Genomic DNA, 24,243 nt, shown 5'->3' with positions numbered 1-24,243 from the left:
ACATAACCTCCTCATCTCATTTTGCTTGGTGTGAAATTACCATTTTAAATTTTAAACCTGTCAGACAGCTCAAGGTGCAGCTCTGACACTGACAGTCCAATTTCACCTCGCGTTCATTCTGCGCTGTCACCTTTTAGCTAAATATAGTTTCACATTTCAGGCCCAAAGTATCCGTCTGACAGGTGATGAAGGCATATTCTTCATCACTCAATCACAGTGACATCCATCCAGGGACTACTCTTTCACACCACACAATGGCTGCCTCTTATCAAATATGCATTTTATTCTTCTCAGCTACAACAATGTATCACTTTCCTACATGCACATGGAAATAACACAACTTGAATGTAAACCAAACATTTCCATAAGTATACAAAAAGTCAAGGGTTTCAGCAGAACTATTTCATTTCACAACAAGTGGAATCTCTAGTTTTTTCCACTCCAGAACAAACCCACTCTATATTCTCCTCTCATCTCCTGCGTATGGATCCTCAAAGACATAATCCGCCTACACCCTGCTCAGCTCATGACAAATCATCCTGATGCATAACAAATTCTCCCATCCTGAGAGGCCCCTGCTTTGTGTGTTCAACCAGATATGTCCTACTTTAGCTCTGCCTGAACCATGAAACCATAATTTCATCATCACATATACATTTTTACACATTTGGCTTTGTAATACTGACGTTGAATATATCATCCTAAAGGGATAATGGGGTTTTGACTGCAGCTGCAGCACAAAGAACACATATACAGAGATACCTTGTGACATGTCAGGCACATCTATAAAAAGGCAGAAGTTTATTTTTCTTTGCTCCAACTTTAACAATACCTGATTGGTGACAATATTGTCTTACTAATTAAAGCCTGGTTCACACGGCAGGATAATTGCACCGATTTTGGCCCCGATTCTCCCCTTCCGATAATCTTAAGGACGCCCCGATCATCATAAGATAATCTTATAAGATCATCCTGCCGTGTGTGGTGTGTTCAGACCGTTCTCGTCCGGTCGGAAGAATGTCGGGACCGCTCCGATCTCAAATCGGGGATATTCAACATGTTGGATTGTTTTGGCCCGATCTCTCATCATGTGTGGTGTCCCCCGAGGAGAAAACGAGCACGAGCCTGTTGAATGTGACACATAGCCAATCAGAAAGCGAGGTGACGTTGTAGCGAAATCACCGGTCAACTACTCACCTCCATATCAACATGTAGAAAGTACAGTTCATGCTCCCGTTGTCTCCGCTCCTTTGACCGACTAATCTTTTTAAAAGCGTGTTTTTCAGATAAAAACACAGCACAAACAATCCCTATAACATCCTCATCGTCCGTTTGTTGACTCTGGAATCACGTTTGATCTCGAGAGGTTTTGCGAGATTTCCTGTCTGATCGGGGGACGTTCGCGAGTGAAATCGGTTGGTGTGTGGTGTGATGCTGTTGCCGTGTGGCCGCACACCACACACTGTACGACCAAAACTGTAAAACCTCTGATTATTTATCGCCGTGTGTGGTCTCTCAAGTTTGGGAAATCGGCCGACAATTTTAAAATCCTGCCGTGTGAACTAGCCTTAACTGGAAAGGGAGTGTTATTTAAACAAAAACATGATATTTGTTTATTATTTTGCAGACTACATGTGTTAACCCCCCGCCCCCCTCCCCCTCTTCTTTTTGGTTGATCTGGACTTTTAAGCAGTGACCATGAAGCAAAACATTTAGATTTAGTTTCACTCATTGATTGTTCATCAAGACCTTGTGTCCAGCTCCAAGATCAAAATCTGCTATCTATATCCCCGAGTTGTTTTTATTACTCAATGATGACGATGTTAGCAGTGAAATCTGAATGAAACCGTGAATGTTGCTTAGTTTAGACTGACATAGATAGAAATAAATGTTGTAATATATTCCACAACATCTGTATTTAAAAATGTGGCCTTTTTTTGAAGCTGTTTTGCAATCATATCACAGATGAGCGCCCATAATTATCACGGAGGAAGAGATTTACTGTGGGAGGGGACATCCAGAACATCAAAGCTTCAACATGCATGCACTGCTCCGATTCCTACATCTTATGCAAATCATGATGCAGGCTTTAGCATTTCCAACACAAGACACACACAGAGAAAATCAAAGAATGCGATGGAGAAACTGTGTGCAGGATGACGCAACTGTTTGGACGAGGACGCTGTGTTCATGGGAGGTAAAAGAAAAAAAATACCACAAACCTCCCATTGTGAACAGTAGTGATAAAATATGGAGTGACCTGGTTTATTTAAAATCTATGCAGCTGCTTTGATAAAAAAAAATGACACCTGAGGAGACAGCTTTCAGGCATTTGTCGCATGTGATGCAACCATATTGACTTATTGAAGATGGGCCAAATGTGCTATCAACTTCCCGTGAGATAATTGATCCCCAAGGCTCCTGTCATTTGCTAATCTTGGTGAAATGTTGCACTCTCTCGAATACGGATAACCAGCAAGTGTTTCATAATATATGACCTAATCTGGCTAATGTGCTTTGCAACTTTTTTAAAGGGATGTTATTATCTTTGAAAGCCATGCAAGTGTCTTCTCTGGTGTTTTTCTTCTTCAATATTTCCCCTCTGAATACCCTTTGTTTGCTTGTTTTCCATCATGCTAAATCCCTGTTTCATAAAAGTTTAGAAGTGATTACAAAAGTGGAAGAAAATTAGGGTGAAATCATGGCCAAACAGAACAGAATAATACCTGCTTAGTCGAGGAGAGAAATTAAAAAACATTGTTAAATAATTACCTATTCTTCCTCTGTCGCTGTGCATTGTATCGGTTCATTGCTTGCTGGGAAAAAAAATCCCACGCAAACACTCAAAAGTCATTTAATGGAACTGCTTCTGGCTAATACCCAGGAAATGATGTCAGGTTGCATTGTGTACAGTGTCATGATAGTTTAGTGGTGTTCAATAGAGCCTGATTTCACCCGGGCTTCGATTCCAATTTTCAATTTGGACTCTTGCTTTAAAGGTTATTTTATCAACCACCAGGCTGTTGTAAGTGATTATCTGCTGCTCAATCTTTCATTTCCTCTTTAACAAAGTTTCACATGAACTCCTTCGGAAATAAATAATCCCGTTCCTCAAGAGAATCTGAAGCTAGAAGCATATAAATATATAAACGAGTTTTATTTGTTTCTCAGTATGAAATATAGTAAGACATTTTCTAACAGAATATGAAATTAGGGGTCAAGTATGGAAATTATGATTCCCTGAAGAATCTCACGGATCACACTTTGAAGAGTAATGTGGGCTTTAATTGCTTTTCTGTGCCTTATTATTTATAATTAATGTTGGTTATTTGTCTCGCTTTGATTTAAAGAGGCCGCAAACCAAATCATTTGAGCCGTAAGCCTCCAACCTTCATCATACTGCGTGTCTGTTGGTGTGTGTGTGTGTGTGTGTGTGTGTGTGTGTGTGTAGTATGTTGGTAGAAAATGAATGTCTGCAGAATCCCTGGACTCAAAGCAGCCACAGATTAGTCCTCGAGTGTTGAGGAAGTCAATCAATAAATCTTCTTTTATTTGAATAGCACCAATGCCAAACAGAATCTTATTGAATCTTGAATCTTAGTTATCTTAAGACATGATAAAAAAAAAGAGCAGGTCCAGACCGCTGTCTTTGTTTTAATATTTATAAATACACAGCATTAATCCATCATCAGCAAATACTTGGCAACATTAAGCAAAGTAAAAGCAGAAACTTGGTAACTTTGTATTTCAGTGGCAAAGAAATGCCCAAAAGCAAGGAGAAGATTTGGTTTAAATGCTGGATTTCAAGTCTCATGTCAGAGAAGTTGCGGACAAAAATGTGTCTCTGCTGTTAAGAACAGTTTAATAGTCTGTTATTGCTACTGTATATCAGAGTGTCAGCTCACTGTGAGTGTTGCATTAGATGAATCTGAGCAGTGATCCATTCTGAGAGGAGACATGGAGGAGATAATTACACTCATATATTACATCAAATCAGTTCAAGGGAGAATTCTGGCTGATATTTTTTCCCCCCAACCTTGCAGGTCAAAATCATTCTGTTGGAATGAAAGATATTTGATGATCATGCTCTCATGGAGGCGGGCAGGAGGCTCATTCATTTAAGTGAACTTGTCTGAGCTCTTGTCACCGTGTTAATATTAAGGGCAAGATTCAAAAGGATTCTGATTGCAGCTTCGTCGCTGTACTCACTTCACTTCATCAGATTTCACTGCTTCTCTTCTCTGTTGGTGTTGTCTTCACTCCCCTGGAGGTGGTCTCAATATCGTAGCCTCACGTAAATATTTGCAAAGACTTTTATACTGTACAACCCTAAGTCTACTATTCCAGGGGTGTTTAGTAGGGTTAGTAGATAACGAGAGACCGCCATGAGGAAGCCACGATTAACGATTGATGCTTAAGGTTGTCCGGGGTTTTTCAAACATTTAAGCTGAAGGTCACTCACAGGATCTCGTGCAGCCTCACGGGGAGTCAGATGTAAGTAAAACAGACACTGTCACAACATCTTACTGTAGTGAGGCTGTGCAGTCAGAAAAATCCTAAGCAAACGGCTACACAAGAGTGAAGGAAAAAAGATTAGAATGGTTGCACAGGTTGTCTATTCTTCAGCTTTCTGGACCTTGTTGCCCATTTTGAATATGTCGTATTCTGTTTCCTTCTCTCGCCCACAGTGTTAACTTTCGATCTGCAAAAACTATCAAATATTTGGAAGATGGTGAAGTTTTTTTCTTTATTCCTCAACTAATCAGGTTTTTGTTGTATAAGTCGTTCAATAGCTGTCTAAGGTTTTTAATTCAACTATCCATACTGCTGTCACAGTCAGCAGAACGGCATTCAATGCAAGATGGCAACGCCCACAAAAGAAACTTCTGGTAAGTCTATATCAAACTCTTTCCCAAATCAGGAACAAACTGGTGATTATTTTTGATCTCCTATAAGAACATTCTTGTTTTCTTTTCCCCTGTTCTTTAATTCATGCAGCTATAAACCCCTGGCTGTTCTGTAATGCATTTTCATGTTTATATTTTATAATTTTACATTAACTGATTTTCTTAAACTTATTACATAACCTTCAGCATCCCAGCAAACGACTTTTAGTTTTTTCCAAACTCAACGTACATCACCAGTGAAATTGTGGGAGTCATGCTGGCTGCAGAGCTGGAGGCTCACGACGCACAGGTCAACTTATTCTCTGTTCCAAGCTGTTGCTATGCAACTACACGATCCGGCGCCTGAAGACCCAAAGTAAACAAGCTTTTTCCTGTCTTTGCAATGAGAACTCTGAAAACACATGCAGAGCCGAAGCAGCTGAAAGCTTCTTTCTATACACGGGAGCTTCCATTGCAGTGTCATCTGTGTTTATTTGCCAGAGAGTCTGCGGTAAACATCTCAGGATGTCAAAAGAATCAGCACCATCAGCTGAGTCTGTCATTATTGGATGCTTTTAGTGTGGAATCCAAACCATAAAATGCCGCTAAGTTATGTAAAAGTTTGACATTCATGAAGTTGAAAATGAATCAAGGTAGAATTTCAAGTCGCTTAGCTCTGGAGTTATATTCATACAATAAAAACTCACATTTACATCAGCACTCCACGAGTTTGAAAACGTATCTGCATATAATTACATTAAGGGTCCCTGTGGAGGCGTCTCTCCATCACTCAAATAAATCAGAGCGGACGTTTTAATGGAATTTTACTTTAACTTCCATCCATCTTTTACCTTTTCTTTTAATCCAAGTGACAGGCTGATACATGAACCACCAGCTGCTTTCTTTACGCAAAACCAAATCTAACAATAATACTCCATACAGTCTCTGAAGAACTTATAGATTAGCACTCCAGAGACTGTATAGCAGATACTGTTTACATGGAAACGATCAGCACGGTATGTGAGATAAATGAAACACAGTGACGAGTCTTTGCACGGGTAAGAATAAGCACTGGTGTTAATTGATGCATTACGTTCTATACAACAGCACTGCTTCGACCCTTCACTGTTCACAACACATTTCCTCTCTGCTGTGTTCACATTGAAAGGCAGAGAGGTTAAATGAGTCACTGTGTGTGATTGGAGGCTGGAAAAGACACCTTTGCATATGTGAGGGTTGTTAAAGGGATACTTCACCCATTTGCATGAAGCTGTGTATCATTAGAAACATGGTAGTAGTGTTGAATGGTCGTGAATCCAACCCTCATTTTGCCCTGAGACGAGAAAAATATGTTTTTCTTTGCTTGAAAGTTTTCTTCATGTGATGCAAAAAGCGTCATATTGCATTGCATGAATAAAACTTCCAGGCAAAGAAAAACACATTTTTCTCGTCTCAGGGCAAAATGAGGGCTGGACTCACGACCATTCAACACTACTACCATGTTTCTAATGATACACAGCTTCATGTAAATGGGTGAAGTATCCCTTTAAAACTGGAAATACAGCATTCTCCTTATCGTTCTGGGTTATGAAGGGCACATTTTCTTACACACAAAATGAATGGTTGTAATTTAGGCAACCAATAAAGGAGGTAATCGGTAGTTCTTATTCATGGTATGCATGATTTTCATGACAATTCAGTGAAAGTAAAACCTTCCTGGAGTCAGGCGCGACCAAGCCGTTCCGAGTTCTGCCTGCTCCCTTCCTGCTAAGAAAAGTCAAACTGGTCCTGAGATGTATATATAAGATTATTTAGGAAAACGTTTGGATACAGTCAAATGTAATATAACTTGTTCGATTACGCTTACTTGAAAGTAAATGTTTTCTGTATCTTAAAAAAAAATAATTAAAGCCTGATGTGTTCATTAAGAACTCTTCTTGTGCTGGCAACGCCCACGACCTTCATTTCAGAGCGCTTCTCACTGGCGCTTGTTGTTGCAAGGCGACAAACGTTTCCTTCTGATTCCTTTGTAATGACTCATAGGTCTGTTCGTAGAGCTCCCTGTAATTAATATTTGCTCTGATTTGCGGATATAACCAAGAAAACATATATTGTAAAAATGCCGTTTTTGTCCCTTATTTGCTCAGTTGGGTTGTCATAAAGAACATCATATTTCCCTATTTAGGTATCTGATCTTAACCTTGGCATTATTTACACATTTAACATTTAACTAAAGGCCACAAGGCTTTAACACGGCAACATCTAAAAAAATACAAGAGTGAATCAAAATCCATTCATGTGCTTTGTATGTGTGTATAAAGTCACTGTAATCTCCTCTGAATAAGAGTAATGAAATTAATCTCCCATTTTGAGAGCTATGAAAGCCCACAGGTGCAAATGAATGGCTCTCAATTGACGACAACAAAGCGGCCATTCTCTCCTCCGCCTCAGAAAAAGATTATACTGCCAATTACAATAATTTCCTTCCCTATCCACACTCCTCTGCAGCTTCCTGCATTCATCTCCCGCTTGTTTATGAGAAGACAAGCTACATTCCTGCAGGGAAAGAAAAGGCTCCTTTTTTTTTTTTAAAGCTCCCCAGAGGCAGAACACGGCAGGGCAATGATGGGAGGAAGAGCACAGGCTGTTGAAGGGGAGCTAAACATGTTGGGCTGAACTCTTGTTTGTGAGGAGTGTGATAACGTGTGCATACAAACGACAAATAAAGGAGCGACAGCAGAGAGAGAGAGAGCACCATCAGAGTGTGAGGAAACAATCTGTGTTATCTGCTGCTTTTCTGGAGGACTTCACTGACATTTAAGATAATTGTTTAAAGGACAGTCGTTAAAGTGCAGCTGTGAATGAACCAACACAATGAAGAGAGGTTATTAAACACCTGACGCTCTTTGTGTACAGTTTGCGGTGTTCTGTACAGTCTCGTACAACAAACTGCGTCGAAACTGTTTGTAGGCATCCTCAGACAAACACACGGTAAACGCTGAAAAATAGCGGAGCTTGGTTATGGTGAGGCATCGAAACTGTTCAATAAGAAATCTTCTCAAAGTTATTCAATTTGGTGAATGAGTTTTGTTCTGACGTAATGCACGTAATGCACGTGCTGCAAAAGGATCACTGATGACTTTGAATTTAGGCCTGGTACACACAAAATATTTTTTTATCTTAAAAGATTTTGGAAACATGAGAGAGCCCACACAGGACGACATCATGACAGATGAACTCTACAGTTCTTATTATGTGTGCAACAAGAAGACCAACTCAGCACACCGCAAACGTCTAATCTATCGTGGTCAGAAATCGGTGTGTACCTTGTTTTAAATGCACATGTCCGGAGAAAAAGTCCTGTGTTTGTTTGAGCCAAAACACAAGTGTTGTTGCAGAAAAAACCTCCAAAAATGTCAGGAGGACAATCTACAATAACTAATACATCCATTCAAATACACAGATACAATACACAGGTGTATAAATGCCATCGTATAAAGTTCTTTATTATAAGAAGCCTTGGTTGAAAAAAAACGTATTTTGCCTTATTTTACAATGATAGATATTGATAACGGGACATCACCCTGTTTCACCAACTTTACCAATGTTGTAATTCCCTTGATAAGTGCATGAAAATGGAGGGACACCAAACATGTCATTGTTATAAAAGAGAAGCAGAAGTTTCCAGCCTCTGCATCGAGTGAACAATAAAAAAAAACATATTCTTTTTAAGTGTTTTTCTCCTGATGCAACACAAAGTTTGATTTAACAGAGGCAAGAATCCAGAAAGTAAAAAAAAAAAAAAAAAAAAAACACTGAGTGAAAGTTTATGCAACAAAGCATGGAGGCAAAGATCTGTGAAATGATTTAATTTGAGCAAAACATTGCGTTTCTGAGCTGTCTTCTTTTATGGTTGATGTCTTCATTTTATTTCATTATTTTATCACTGAGACAACAGAGAGAGAGAAAAAAACTGTCTGGAGAAAAATATGAGAAACAAACAAAGCTCTTTTTGAAATAAGAAATCAGACCGTGTGTGATGTCAGACACAGAAAATAGTCCACACGTGTAGAGTCGGTGTGTGATTCTGTTTGTTAATCAGTTCAGGTGTTATCACCTGTGTTGATTGCTCTCATAGTTTTTACCTCTGCTCTTCTTATTTAAAGTCTCTGTACACCCAAACAGCTTTTCTAGATTCAGACCATAATTAGACCTTTTCTCTGGAAAAATGTGGGTGTAGTCAAGTTTGTTTTGAGTGACAGCTTCACTTCACTTCTCCGTTAATTTGGGAGCATCCTTTTGGGAAGGAGGATGTTATCAACCTGCGCACACTTTGTTACATCAAACATTCTCACCATAGCTCCACTTCTTCAAAGCCTGTCCACGGTCTAATCAGTGCAGGTGTTCAGTGGGTTTAAGTTCTTGTGTGAGTTTTTCAATCTTTTTTTTTAATTGTACTCCTCAGAGAACAGAAGGCTCTTATTTCTCTTTTTTCTTTCCTTCAATCTGTCATATCGCAGTGAACCTTCCTACTTTGTCTCTTGGGTCTGATTGTGTTAAAATGCGTCCATGTGAGTGAATAAATCGGTGAAACATCCATCTGACTCTGCGTGCGTCTCTGCGTCCATGAGACTTCTCGTTCTGATGAAACTGTTACACAACAACAGTCTGATGAATTCATCTTACCAGATTTTCTTTCAGAACGTGGGAAAGTTTAATAAGAGATCGAGACATCAGCAAAACTTTTACTTTTTTTAAAACTTTTATATGATTAGAAGTTTGCTGATTAAATGAGCAATATGTAACTCTGACACCTTGTGTCTAAAGTGGGTACTGCAGTCACAAAACAAAGCATTAGCTCTCTTCCCCCGGCCCCTCCCCTCTGGGTCAACGAGAACGCAGGTTGCCATGTCACTGAAGCTTCAGTGTTTAGCCAGCTCTACATCGATCTTGAAATTTTTTCTTGTGTCTCTAATAGAATTTCTTAATCACTTCTAATCCCAGTAGGAGAGCAGCTACAAGAGTATTGAAATAAAGTACACCGTTAAGTTTAAGTAGAGGGAGCAGTGCCTTTGGGGAGTGAACCTTGGACCCTGTTAAAAGAGCAACAGGACCACACATGCAGCTCTGAGCTCTTTTCTGATTTTCTCCTCTGTCTTTTCTCAGAGTCCCAACAGGCAGCAGCTTCATTGTCTCTGCACCCGAATGATTAAACAGCAGCTTAATGGAGCCTCAGGTGGTTTGAATGTGGAGTGGAGCATGGCGGCTCAGGGGAAAGTAGATAAATTCTGCTGTTGTTCCGCTCGGCTCTTAAAGAGGAGAAGAAAACTTCCTGCATTCAGCTCGGAAATCACAGCGGGGGACACTTCCTTGGTTTCCTTTTCACTTCAATTTAAATTGTTTGTATCTCTCTCAAAATTGCAGTGTGGAGAAAATTGCTTCAGCTACTATTTGATCAAAGTCTTGACTCGATGTGTCACAAAAGTCTGAGAGGAGAGAGAAAAGCAGGACAGCGACAAGGAAGCTGCTACATCTGTTAAGCCTCATGAATACAGTGATTATTTTTCTGATGCATGAATTCATGTTCTGTTGTAAATTTTGAACATTTATTCTGTGAATACTGTGCACACACCTCTTTACTTCAGGGCCACTGTTCAACACACACAGACAACAACCAACATACTGCTGGTGAATATGAAGAAAAGAGCATCAATATCAGCAGATTTATAAAGCTGAGATAAACAAAACAACACATTCAACAGGCAGACAGTCCCTCGCTGTGATCTGCATGTGTATACAGCAAAGTCAGGCCAGTGAATAGTGCGTGTTCGTGATCAGTCCCTGGCTGTCAGATAAATTATCCTGGTCCAGTTGTTTCTATACCTGAGCACTGCGGCAGAAGGCTTTCAGGGGGTGGAGCCTAATCAGTTCAAGACGAGGTGTGGAAGAGAGGATCAGATGAGGGCAGTGAGAGACAGATCAATGAGGAGCTGTTAAGATCACTCAGTCAATAGAGGAAGTAAAGGAGCTGATTGTTTACATTGATGCCTCTCACTACATGAGAAAGAAACAGGCCTGAGGAGGATTACAGAGCTGAGTCTGAGCGACTGTGATTCTGTGGGAAACTCAGAGTCTCTCTGCTCCCAAGAAACTGCTCGAAAATAGAGACGATGTCTGAGGAGGACGCTGGTGTTTGTACATGTGTGGGTTTGGATACATTTTGTTCACTCTTTGGTGTATGAAATAGGACATGTAGGAACATTTAAAAAATGTCCTTAAGAACTAAAAATGTAATCATATTGCTGCTTTAGTTTAAACTGTCAGCCCTCTGGGGCCCCCTACTGGTCTAGGGCCCCAAGCAGTTGCCTGTAATTCCTGTGGACAAGCAGCGCCTGTGTTTACAGCAGCAGACAGTGTAACAAATGAAAATGTTGTGTAGCTCCTTGAAGGTCATTTTCAAACTGACTGTAAAGTCCCCTCTCCACGTGAATTTTTAATTTTAATGGAAAACTTTTGTTAATTCATTAATAAAGCTATGAACTACATCTCTCTCAAAGCTAATGTACAACCAGGTGATTGCTAAAGAACATAAACACAAGTCTCAAATAGGCTCAGTCAGATTCAGTGATTTAAAAGTTTCTACCTTTCTTAGGTTTAGTTTTGACAATGTTTTTTAAACTTTCACATGAGGGAATCAAAGAAAGTGATTCCCCGGAGAGAGAAAAATGAGCCCTCCTGTCTCACGCTGTGCAGAACAAAGGGAGAGGAGTGCGGACAACCGCTACCACAAACTTTATCCTTCTTATTGAGAGGAAAGTGGAAAGTTTCTTCACACCAGCTGAGAAAATTTGGCCATGCCAGATGAATCTGAAGCTGTCATGCTGTTTGGCTTACAATAGCCTCACAGGGTTAGTGATGAGCAGTGCTGGAAGAATCACAGAGCTGTAAAGGAAATGTTGGACACTTGGTCAAATACACATCTGCAGATGGCCAGATGTGGCATTTAAACTACTTTCAAGGTCAAAGAATCTCATGCTTTGTGCTTTTTTAGGCATTAGGGTTGAGAAGGGTCAAAAAGCGCCAGAGACTCTTTTTAGTAAGATCAACTTCATTAACTTTTGTATTCTGCTTTTATTCCTCAACGTATTTTATCCATTCATCGATGATGTTTAGCGCTTTTCCCTTTCAGGGTCGTTAGTGCCATGGGTGAGAGGTACACCACGACTGCTCACAATTGAAGCAGAGCTGACATAAAGTGACAACCAGCCACACTTAAATTTACACCTACAGAGTCACCAGCTAACCTAAGGAGCATGTCTTTGGACTGTGGAAGGGACGCCTATGTACCGGGAGAGAACCGAGGGCTGACAGAGTTTTAACCACATTGTATTTCAGCAAGTTTCGTACTTAACCTAAAGGTACATAGGTTATCTTAAGGCTTACAAAAGCTAGTAGCTTTGCTAAGACATATTGTGTTGTCACAACAAAACAACCTAACAGACATGCAGTGATTTATTTCCTGGAGACATGCTAGCTTTAAAGAGCAGAAGGCTTCTGCAGTCTGTACAGCACAGTTTGTACAGTAAGTTCAGCTTCAGTCTCAGGGGAGTTACTGATGTTTACACGGACCACAGTTTCTCTCCTGTGAACGAAGCTGTGAGGCTGCTAATTGGTTCGGCCATGACTTCCCTCTGCATGCCATGTGCGTCTATGTGTCTGTCTGCATGTGGAAGTTTGAGCCTTTGTGTGTGTTGGGGTGGAGGTTGAGAGTTGTTGCCATGGGGACAGTTAATGCCAGGGCATTGGGAGATGCTCCTCTGAGTGTCGTTACTCCCAGCTCATAGGTGATGACACCAGCTGTAGTTTTAAATCCAGTTGACACAGATCATAACCTAGAAGATTTGGCTCTGTGGTTCTTCAAATCAGACGTACAGCTGAGCCTTTTTTTTTTCCTTTTTTTAAAAAAGTTGAACCATGTGCCAAAAAAAAAGTCAAATCATATTTATCACAGTTCAACATGAGTCTGGTTTCTCCGTAGTATTCTTCTTCAAGAAAGTGTATTTCTTGCCCCTGTTTCTTTGCTCATGATGGATTGATGTTAGGTTGATGTAGATAATATAACAAAGAGTATAAGGTCTTTTACCTGCGATTTAGTAGTGTCTGGAAATCCATTAATATGAGTTGGCGCTATACGAATAAATATTGATGAATTGATTGATAAATGCACAACTCAAGCCATAAATTCTTCTATAGTTTCATTTAATGTGACTTCCAAGTTTTTGTTCTCTGGCATTCAGCACTGTCCTCTCAATGGACGAATGCTTCTTGTGTTTTCACCTTTTTACGTGTCCTGGTTGATGAATTATTGACCTTTTCTTCTCTGCAGCTCTCGCTGCCCTGCATCACACAGCACCAATAACCTGAAGCAACAATATTGCCAAACCCATAAAGGGCAAAGATTGAGAGTAAATGAAAAGAAATAAATACAAGAAAATGAAGTAATAAATGATCGAACCATAAAAACTGCTGTGAGTGTGCTCTGTGTTTCCTCTCTGAGGTGCAATGTTCTCAAACTTTAAAGGCTAATTTTTGCTGCTTGCTTTAATTTCAGCCAACACCTATTCCACCCCGTTTAATTCTCACATTCATCCAGATTTTGTCTGTGATGAACAAACTATGACTTTCTGAGTTTCTTTTACAGGGCTTATGAGCTCTCTCTGATTCTCAGTAGCCGTGTTTAATGTATATCGCAGGCTTTGATTTTTCAGTGCAGAGGAGCAGAAGGGAAAGCTGCTGTCAAAACCAGCAGCTCTGAGAAGCTCAGTCCACACAGATCGGCCCTTGCTGTAAGTCCAAACCACGCCTGTCGAGATGCATCAGGAGAAGTGTATACCTCAGGCGTTGCACTCACCAATCCCCTCCTTTTATGTCCATCCAACCACATCCGCTGGGTCACCCGCTACAAGGCAATCCGGTTCATTTATGGCGCTGGCTCAGACCTTCTGTTCTGCTGTATCCTCAGCACGTTCAAATGATGTGGCAAAAGGTTGCTTCAGGACATATGTAACTGTAAGACGTCTACAGAGCTGGCTGTGTGTCTGATTTGTTTAGTGTTAAAGCTGTTTAAGACAAATGCAGCTCTGGTGGTCCCAAGAGAAACCCCTAATGAGATCAGTGGAAGACGAAGTAAGACGATCAAGAAGTTGAATAATAAAAACTGTGCAATATCAATGAAATATTAAAAAATAGAATATGATCTCAGTAAGACCTACCGTCTAATTTGTAGTTTTAAAATCAGATGCATGTTGATGAAGCAGGTCTCGTTGTAGCACATGTCCTCCATGTGTGTCCTTCTCTATTCAAAGGATTCTCCATTCAGGAGTTGATGGCTTTGGGTTTTTTAACAAAGAAAACTAACTGAGAAAAATAAGCAGTAGTATATTTTTTAGAAACAAACATAATCTTTATGTTTATGTATTTCTAAATTAAGATAATTTTTAATGAATCCAACTCAGTAGAGTTTTTATTTGATCAGTAGCGATCATTAGTGTGTATGTTAGGCTGTTTGTCTTTTGTTTAATGCAACCAAAATAAGCAGATACTATCTCAAACATTTTTGTTTTGTTTGAAAAATGTACTTAAATAATTGCCACAAAATCAAGGACGCATTTATATTGAATACATTTGATCAGATATATTAAGTCAAATGTACATGACTACAGAGTCATTTTCATGTTCTTCCTTTTAAAGTAACAAAGCCAGAGAGAAAGCAAAAACGTTTCAATCGTCTTAACTCGTTTATGACAGTATACATCTAATATGTGCAGCAGTATATACACATCAGGAAGACCAATCAATCTTTTTTTAAAAACATTTTTTAATTTATTTTAATTGATGTATTTTTTTCTTGTAACATACTGAAGCCGGCAGACTGTGTTAGGTTATAGCTGTACATGTTGCTTTCTGTAACATAAGCAGGTTGTAAACCACAGAATACAGTCATCCAACAGCCTTTTAGTGTCTCATCTTGATTAACTGCTCTAAGTTTGACTGGTGATGCCCTGCTGGTGTAATAACAGCATCATGTGGTATAACAGCAGCGATGGAGAATAACACAAAGATCCACACCACAGACTTGGGTAATGAGTCAATAATATGGTTTCCCTCTTCTCATTTCACACTTGTGAGCTCTCCACCCACAGATCCTGACTGAAATAGCAGCCATCTAATGGTCCCGAGAAAACAAACAACGCATTGCAGCCTGTCGTCTTCTCACCGTAATTTCTGCTCACACTGATCTCCACAGGAGGAGCCGCTGAAGCCAAATGAAGTCGTATATTTATCATTTTACACCAATAACCTGACATTCGCGGCACTGTGGAGAGAATTACGGACATCCTTTTTATGTTTATTGTTCACGCACATAATCACAACTAAGTTCATTCAAAATGCCATTTCAGAAAGTCTCAACAAAATGTAAACGTGTTGCGTGAAGAAAGCATTTCTTGTGTCCTCGTTCTTGAATGCTCAACAATTTTCCATGATACGATCAAAACTTCATTCAGTTTCTATCATACATCCATTCTCTATACTTTTCCCGTTGAGGGAGAATATTACCACAAAATTATGAAAACAATCAAAATCATAAACATGTAAAACAGACCACAGTAAGCCTACATTTGTACAAAGGAAATAAAGCAGAGTGTGAAAAACACTTGTTTTAATGTTTGCACGTCCAGTAAGTTCCTATCTCTGAAACAGGTATTAATGAAACGGTTACAGTCCCAACATAATCAGACAGAATAAAGACCAGGATGTAAAACCAACAGTGATCACTTGTATTGCCATGGGACAAAACTCCAAATATCAGCAGCAGTGCTTCAGAAAGGATGAAACTCACTAGGTGATGAAGTGTCTCCAAAGAAACACACAGCTTGCTGAATATCTTTGAGTAACAGCTGATGAGTGCTTCTGCTCTCCTCTCACATCTGCGCTGCAGGAGGCTCAAAAATGTTCAAGTCCACCACCAGTTTTCTTCTACGACTGAAGTTTCACACAAAGACGTTTGCTGCATCATTAAAGGGATACTTCACCCATTTGCATGAAGCTGTGTATCGTTAGAAACATGGTAGTAGTGTTGAATGGTCGTGAATCCAGCCCTCATTTTGCCCTGAGACGAGAAAAATGTTTTTCTTTGCCTGGAAGTTTTCTTCATGTGATGCAATATGACGCTTTTTGCTTAAAGTATCCCTTTAAAATTGCATTTCTGGCCCCATTTTGTGCCAGCCTTCAATCTCCTTGGTTTTCAATCGAGAAATATTCATAGCTTTATAGCTTCATCTATGCGTTTACTAAAATGTGTCTGCTGCAGGCTGCTGCTGAACAAAGAACAAGATCAGACTGTAACCGAAGGCAAATGTGTTGCCGAACTAAAAAAACAATGAGCCATTGGAGACCATGCTTTACATCTCAACGTCATCACACAACAAAGTGCCACCATCATTCAATAGTTCAAATTAAGTCACACTTGTGATGAATAGACGTTTTAAAAGGGACTTGCAGAAGCAGGCGATATCAGAATGGAAAATTGTGTACACCAGTTGAAGGTTATGCATTACAGCTTCAAATGTGAACATGAACTATAAAAAGGAGCCAGAGCAGCACGAGGAGCACTTTTAAAGGCATTTATTGATGAAATACACACTTAAGTTTTGACAAAAGCTTCTGTAGTTTTTGTACGTAAGAAATTCCAGACCCATTCTAGACCCCAAAACTCCTTGAATTTAAATGTGGCAATGAAGACCAGTTCATACATGTGCAATAAATAACAAGAATACAAAAGGAGGCAAGGAAAGGACACCTGAATGAGTGCTTGAATGAATAACCTGAAAATAAAAACAGTCACAGGAGAAAAAACAGGGAGGAAACGACAACAGATAGACGAGACTCAAATAAAATCCAGTCCTGTTTTTTTTTTGTTAATTTTATTTTCCGGGTGCATTAGTGTATGTTCTGAGATTTCCTGGTCAACCTCTGGACCAGAAGGCGTTTAGTGACCTGAGGAACTGACTGGAAAACAGAAAGTCAAAAATAATACTAAACAAACAATATTGGAGTTCTATGCTGAAAACCTGGAACCATCTGAGAACCGTATATTGCACATTTTCCTTGCAAATACAAGAACCACATTACCAGATTCACACAGTTTAGTTTTTTTTGTGTTTTTTTTTTAAGCTTGACCTTAAACGAAGAAGACAGGTCTTTGTTTGTTATGTGGACAGAGCATTGTGTAGTCATACACACATGTAGAATTGAACAAAAATAGTTTGTAAATTCATAAATTTAAGCAATTTATGCAAAGTACGCTCATCCTCACTGCATGGTTTTAACATGCAGGGGTTTGGTCAGTGTTGAAAAATGAAGCTGTAGATACCCCTTTAGTCCTGATACACAGTTACAGAGAGCAGGAAAGTCCACTTTGGGAGACGTTCAATCCTGTGACATATAAAGTTGATGCTGACGTCTTAACAAGTGGACTCTTTCAGCTTGAAAACAGAACGATTCCTTTGCACATCTGTTTCATAAAAACAGCTGCTTGGGGAAAAGAGCGAGTCCAACTAAAATCGCAAGCAAACTCCTGCTTACCATCTGGCTTACCAACATGTATTTATTGTCTGGTAATGTTTCAGGACTGGACCTTCAACAGCTTGAAGATGAGTTAGACACTGCAGGAGTTTGCTTGCAGACTTTGTATTAAGTTGCATTATATTGATCTGTAATATAGGTCGTAAACGGTGCATTAATGCAACGTGTGTGTCGATGTAATCGAGAGCTAGTGCTTTTTTTTTTTTAATCCCAAAGGCGAATCTTTCCCTCAACATAACCATACTGCATTTTAATGTTAAATACGTTAACAACTGAACGCCCAAAAGTCCTTACATGTGAAGTGAAGCACTGGTGAAACATTTAACTGGATGTTGCTCATGTACTATGGCTTGTAAAAATCCTAAATTGAATATCTATTGTAGCCGACTTGACTGCAGAGCCTGCGTCTGCACAAAGGATGCTCGAGGGGAACTGCAATAGTCATATTATGAAGCTCAGGGCCACGAACCAAGCCGTTTGAATTTGGAATGAGAACGTGTTTCACAAATCAAGGAAATCGAAACAGAGAAAATTATTCTCAAAAACTCACTAACCATGAATCTACTGCAGGAGTCACTTTCAGCATGAATAAATAAAAAAGTGGACAGATTGTGGGCGATACCTGCTATGGCTCATGACGGAACACAACTGTTTGCAGAAGTTGACGATTACTGAAACCAGCAGTCTCACTCTCAGCTCTCGTAAAACACACGCACAGAAAAAATAAAGGGAGTCATTTGCATGGTTGAAAAGCCACCTGATCCTGCGGTAGGGGAACAATCTCTAAAAGCAACAGTCACGACCCTCAAGTGGAGAAACAATCCATAATTAAACAGCACCACCCATGGAGACGAGGCTCCGTGCACGTGAGCGCAGGGCTTTCCAGAGCCGAGCAGCCTTTTCAGAGGAGCAACCAGCTGCAGAGGCAGATCAGTGCAACCCCAGCCAGACAATATAAATTATATAATTTGGAGTGTGTTTGCAGTCCATGTAGTGGTCCAAGTGACCCTCGAGGTCTCACACACACACACACACAAAGCCCGGCATGGGAGATTACCAGGCTTTACGGAGGACTCTGAAATGAAGGAAACGAATGAGCTGGGCAACAAAGAAAGCTATCACACTCCTGGAGTGGACACTTATTACAGAGGAGAGAACACAGAAGAGGCTTTTCTCAGTTGCCAGGAATGATTCGGCTGCCAACAAGCTTGAAATGAATTCTGCTGACTTTAGAGAAGTCTCCAAGCTCTCGGAGAAACTCCGCACAAAGCAACTCCAGACTCCAGAGAAATTGTTTACTAGAGGTAAACGACGATCTTCTGGTGCTGACGTTGAAGACGTGAAGATGTGAAACTGCTTTCAGCTCAAACCCCTGAGCTGCACACAGATCCATGCACAAGATAACCGACAAGCTGACAGGTGTTCAAGGTCAGAGCGGAGGAGATGAGGCCGGAGAGCCGGAGCTCTGACAGACGCAGGCCTCCCCCATCACACCAGAGACCGTCCCGTATCAGCAGCGAAGCAGACTGGAGTGTCCTGTAAGCCTCGCAGCTTGTCTGTCAAATTGTAGCAGCACTGACGTTTCAATGTTAGCATCGATAGAAAACGCCAACATTGATCCACTCTGGTGCAAGGGAGGTGGGAGAATGCAACCTGCACATACAGACTTTTGAAGAGCTCTGGAGAACTTCTTCTAAATTCAACCGTATGGGATTTGTTTTCCTTTAGTTAAAAATGATTCACAATCAGACTCAGAAAAGGTGAAAATGTTTCACCAGAGAAGCCAATAATAAGTGTGAGGCAGGAGATTGCAGCTTGCATTTCATTTCTCACCAGTTTTTTTTTTTTTTTTGTATTTTCACAGCATCATGTGCGTCACTGTCTTATTTAAAGTCTGTTCGCTTTCCGTGAAAAGGCCGACAAATCAATGATGAACAGAAAGGTGCTGGCGTGTTCTTGATCTGCACAACTCAGACAAGCAAAGACACTGTGCGACTCAAACAGTGAAAGACGTGCGAAAACAGCGACATGAGAACGATTCAACACAGTGCTTTTTCTGTCTCTGGCTCAATCTCGCTCAAAGACGTTTGAAGATTCGATAGTAGGGAGTTGTTAGCACCAAAAGAGAGCACCAGCGGCAGAGAGTTTCTGACCGTCACTGTGACAAACACTGCACCGTCTCCCATCAGGTTCCTCCAATCATCACACAGCTCACAGGCTTGGTTCACACTGCAGCTTCCTATGTTGTTATCCAAACTTTCTCACATCAGAGTTTGGCGTTTCGTTTTTCTCTACACTGTGTGATGTTACTCGGGGGGGGGGGGGGGGGAGCAAAACACTGCTGTATTTTTAATCTGGGGTCGAGGGGAAGGTTCGAGGCCCTGACGAACTTTTATTTAAAGAAATCTTATGTGCAAAAAGTCGCCTGTTGCAAATGGTTGGTCATTTTAAGCATACAGGTGAAATATGTGTCAATGCATTCTGTCCATCTACTGTTGTTTGTACTGTTTGCAGGGATGTTTTTCAAATAAAATATATATCTGAAGCTGTGTGTTCAGAAGAATCAGAGCTTGTGTGTAGTTTGTATAGAAATGCTACAGCCCAGGTATAGGAGGGGATCTGTTGCATCAGACCTGCAGGAAACAAAGCCCAAAGCCCTCGTCTGACAGTGCAGTAAAGATCTACAGATCAACGCGCTGACGTCCGGAAAGTCTGATGTGAGAAGACAACAAAAAGGTGCAGTGTGAACAGCACCATGTTCAACAAGACCAGAAATAACTGAACAAACACATACTGATGTGTAATCAGACAGACAGCACACAGCAGTGGATGCACCGTTCTGTTACAGTAATGTAGAAAATAAAGATCGGTTTGAAGTTCAGATTTTTTTATAGCACCTTTAAGGGGGGGGGGTGTCCAGCTTTGTCATGTAAGGAAAAAGCTTCCTAACATTGAGAAGAGTTCATCAGAAACAGCTTGAAGGGATTTTTTTTTCTGATATCAGGTTCAAACATCATTTGCCTAAAGTACAACAGCTAACCAGATGGGTGCGAGCTCCAGCTCAGAGACATTGAGGAAAACATTTACTGACAGTGACCTTATTTCTTTAAGCCTTTAAAACACCAAGTCTGCACTGAGAAAGACATCAAAAGTGCACGTGGGTACATCAGTTCTGTGGGATGGTATCATGCTCGGACACTGACAGGCTGGTTGGGCTTCTTGATTTGGGTTTTGGTTTACATTTTAAGGGTAACGTCGCTCCATTTTTTTTTCCATCTGAGGAAAAAAAAAAAAAAAAAGCCTCATGTCTATTACTTGTGAAGAAGTTGTTCAACGTTGTGAGTGTTGACAACGTTCACAGAATGACTTCAGCCACAAAAAGGCTGTCCGAGTCAGAGAAAGTGGTAAATGCATTTTAAAAGTTTGTGCTGCTTATTTTATCTGTAACATTTGATTTCACTGTGACTACAAGCTGATAGACTGAGACTTGTTGTTGGTACTAAAAATGTTACAAAAACCCAAAACAATCAGCCTTTTTACGAAGGCGAGTTAGGAGCAGAGAACTTCGAAGAAACAGTGAGAAGTGAACTGAAACATGTAGAGTTGTTGACAAAACCCACAGGAGGAGTTTTGTTTGAGCTGGTTAGGTGCAGACCTGTATGCTTTAAAAAAGTTCTTCAGATACACACACACACACACACACACACACACGTGTCATAGGTCCTTATTGAGCAGGGTTCCTAAACATTTGTCCACGTTTTCAGAGCAGATTCTCCATATTTGTTTTGTTAGATTATGTTTTGTAAAAACCCAAATATTGGAGTTGGAGTTTTTCCTACCTTTAGTAGTGAGGTTTTTAAAATGCATAAACTTGGATGGATAGAAACCCTGCAGGGAAACATACAGTCAGAAGAGCTTGTTATGGGTACGATACAGAGGGTTAAAGAAACGTCGCAGAACAGTGAGGTAATACTACTTGAGGTCTGACGAGGCATTCAGGGATCCAGTTGTGGTTACGTTAAAGACAGTTTTCTTTGAATGTTGCGAGTTTAAGACATTTTGCTGAGAAACAAAAACATTGGTTTGCTGTATCACACAGTTACAGCACTAACAAACACACGTTCATGAGCACCAAATGACCAAACAGTAGTCATTTAAAATCCAGAATTTCATAAAAAAAAAAAAAAAAAAAAGGTTCAGAAAATTCCTCAGTCCTTGTTTGAAACCTGAATTTGCACAATACTTCCGATAAAGACAGATACATTTGTGTCTTTTGTCTGTCGTGCAAAAAATTCAAAGTTGTCCTCTGATTTTGAGACCGATAAAAATCCTTGTGACTTTCAGAAACATGTTGCACGTTTGAAACTCCAACTGGCAGTGAGAAGGAACAGAAAAAAACGCCCGATAAAAAGTCATTCATGTGCCATCAGTCATCTCCACTCATGAGTTTAGAACCAGCCAGCTGTGACCCCTCACACGGGAGAAGTCCAGCTCTAGAGAGAAAGTTTGCCGTTTACTAATTGTTCTGAAATTAAAAATCTTATTTCACTTTTTGCAGGTCAGAAAATATCCATACCGCTCCTTTTTGCACAAAATAGACTCAGGTTTAAATTGCAAAACCGAAAAAGAAGGAGCTTTGAACACAATCGAGACTAAAGTTGGAACATGTTCTATTGCAGAGTTGAAAGTTTTGCAGTACAAAATCAATAGATGGAAGCATGGCATGAGGGCGCAGGGTGTCGACACTGATGCTGAGAGCTCAACCTAAACGTGGGGGAACGGCTGTTCTGCTGAAAGACTGCAGAGCCACACGGATGGATGCAAAGGAGTGCACGGTGTGAATAAAATCAATAAAATTACTGAAGTTCTCTGCACAAATATCGACTTTGTTTTTATGTCTTGCAGGCATTTTGGATCATGAGGGTTTTTAAATAGCGTTAATGTTAAGACAGAAAGGGTTGATATTGGGTGTCGAAAACAAAAGAAGAAGAAATAAAAACAACAACAAACAAGAGGATGCGTGATCCTTGGAAGGCAGGTGAGATGAGGAGCACGGAAAAATGGATCGGAAGCGTTCTTTCTTACCTGCCTTAAATTCTCATAATGCTACGAGAGCAATGTAACACATCAAGAGCCCACGTTCACACAACTGGCAGAGGATTTGATATATTTGTTTTGTGTCTTTCCCAGACAACATAAAAATGTTTTTATATATTTTGATACTGATAATCAGTCTGTCCTTTAAAAATCCTAATTTATCACCTCTTATCGCCCCAAAATATAGATAGCACTTCTTGGATCCACTCTTTTTTTTAACAGTCTAAAGTCTCTCTTTCAATCTCTCTCTCTCTCTGTAATGACATTTTATGTACAATATTGGTATATAGAACATAAATTACTACACAAAACATTTGTAAGCCTATTCACAATTGACAATCATCAAGAACCCAATAGCAAATGAGACGAAAAGAATAAAGAAAAGGATTCAGAGACTTGATCAACAGCTTCAAATCGATGCCTGTTATATAACTTTTCCATAAACTTTCTGTGCTCCCAAGACGAGTTGAGTGTTGTTGTGAAAAGGAAACACAAAAAGAGAAACACCTTTTTTTTTTTATAGAAAAATGTCCTCCTCTCGTTGCGGCCGACGTCTCAGGAGGAGGAAATCTGCATGAAGCTCAAAAAGACGGTCACGTGATTCCCGACATCTTGTTTGTGTGTAAACAGAGCACCAGTAGTGTCTTGGTTCCATGTGTCTCTTCTGTACAAAAGTATAAATATATGCTTTCTCTCCAATTTTTTTTGTTCTTTTTGTTTTTTTTCTTTGTTCACATATCTAGGATGTCGCGGACTCAAAAAAAAAAAAAAAAAAAAAAAAAAAAGAGGTTGTTTGAGTTCTTAAAAACACCAGTGTTGCAGTTTCTGTGCTGGAGGTTGCCAGTTTGTGTTGTTTTCGTCCCCCCATCCGACCCCCCACCCCCTCCCCACCATCAGATCCCGATGTTGCTGGCTTGTGTTGACTTTTACCGTCGGGAGTTTGCTTGGTGTTTGGTTGGTTGATCGTCTTTGCATAAATAAAAAAAAGTTTTCGGCACAGTCTGCGGCCACCTGGCCAAAAAGAAACACAACAACCGTTTTGTCCGTTTTAGCTACAGCAGATCCATCTTGGGTCTGTAGTGGAGCAGGAGGGGGGATTTCTGCAGAGAGAGAGAGAGAGAGAGACAAAGACACAACCTCAGCAGGAGCACGTTTATAGTCTTCCCCCTCTTTAACGTACACAAAATAATTAAAGGCCCGTCTTGGATCACCGCAGGCTCATTTTATAGACTGAAGTGAATGAAAGCTTGGGCCGTAATTCAAGTTTTACAGTTTGTTGTTGTTTAGAATATTCTTAAAGCAAAGCCTCATTCAGTGTCTACTTTGCAGAAGACTGACTGACAACGCTGAGCTGCATTGGTTTGTACAGAAAGTGGACGCTGTCAGTGCAAACAGGCCCTTCATCTCCGGGATTACGATTCCAGAAGTCGTGTTGAATCAGTCAAAAAAAAAAAATATATATATAAAAAAAAAGAAAATCGGTAAAGTAGCCCAAAACTCCAGGCCTGAGATGTCTGATTTCAGGCGTCTTAAACATTTTATACCTCTGTTAAAAGAATAAAATCATTTAGGAGTGACAGATCAGAGAAGCTTTGATCCCCTTTAACCAAAACTT

The 24,243-nt window shown here is 40.1% G+C and overlaps 2 protein-coding genes across 3 annotated transcripts in view; one reads left to right on the top strand and one right to left on the bottom strand.

The window, feature by feature from the left end:
• slc49a3 (solute carrier family 49 member 3) overlaps nucleotides 1–24,243 on the top strand; it is a 285,285-nt gene that overhangs the window by 205,822 nt on the left and 55,220 nt on the right. The gene's annotated exons all lie outside the window — the stretch shown is intronic.
• The window catches only part of pcgf3 (polycomb group ring finger 3), a 51,096-nt gene continuing 43,409 nt past the window's right edge, over nucleotides 16,557–24,243 (bottom strand). For both annotated transcript variants that reach the window (XM_079352820.1, XM_079352819.1), the window contains exon 10: nucleotides 16,557–23,728. In XM_079352820.1, the coding sequence (XP_079208946.1) occupies nucleotides 23,681–23,728 (48 nt within the window). In that variant the 3' untranslated portion in view covers nucleotides 16,557–23,680. The remainder of the gene's footprint in view (nucleotides 23,729–24,243) is intronic.

The sequence above is a fragment of the Symphodus melops genome (genome assembly GCF_947650265.1).
Source record: "Symphodus melops genome assembly, chromosome: 9".
In the NCBI taxonomy this organism is placed as follows: Eukaryota; Metazoa; Chordata; class Actinopteri; order Labriformes; family Labridae; genus Symphodus; species Symphodus melops.
The sequence above is the reverse complement of the archived record's forward strand: the minus strand, read 5'-3'. Positions and strand labels throughout refer to the sequence as shown.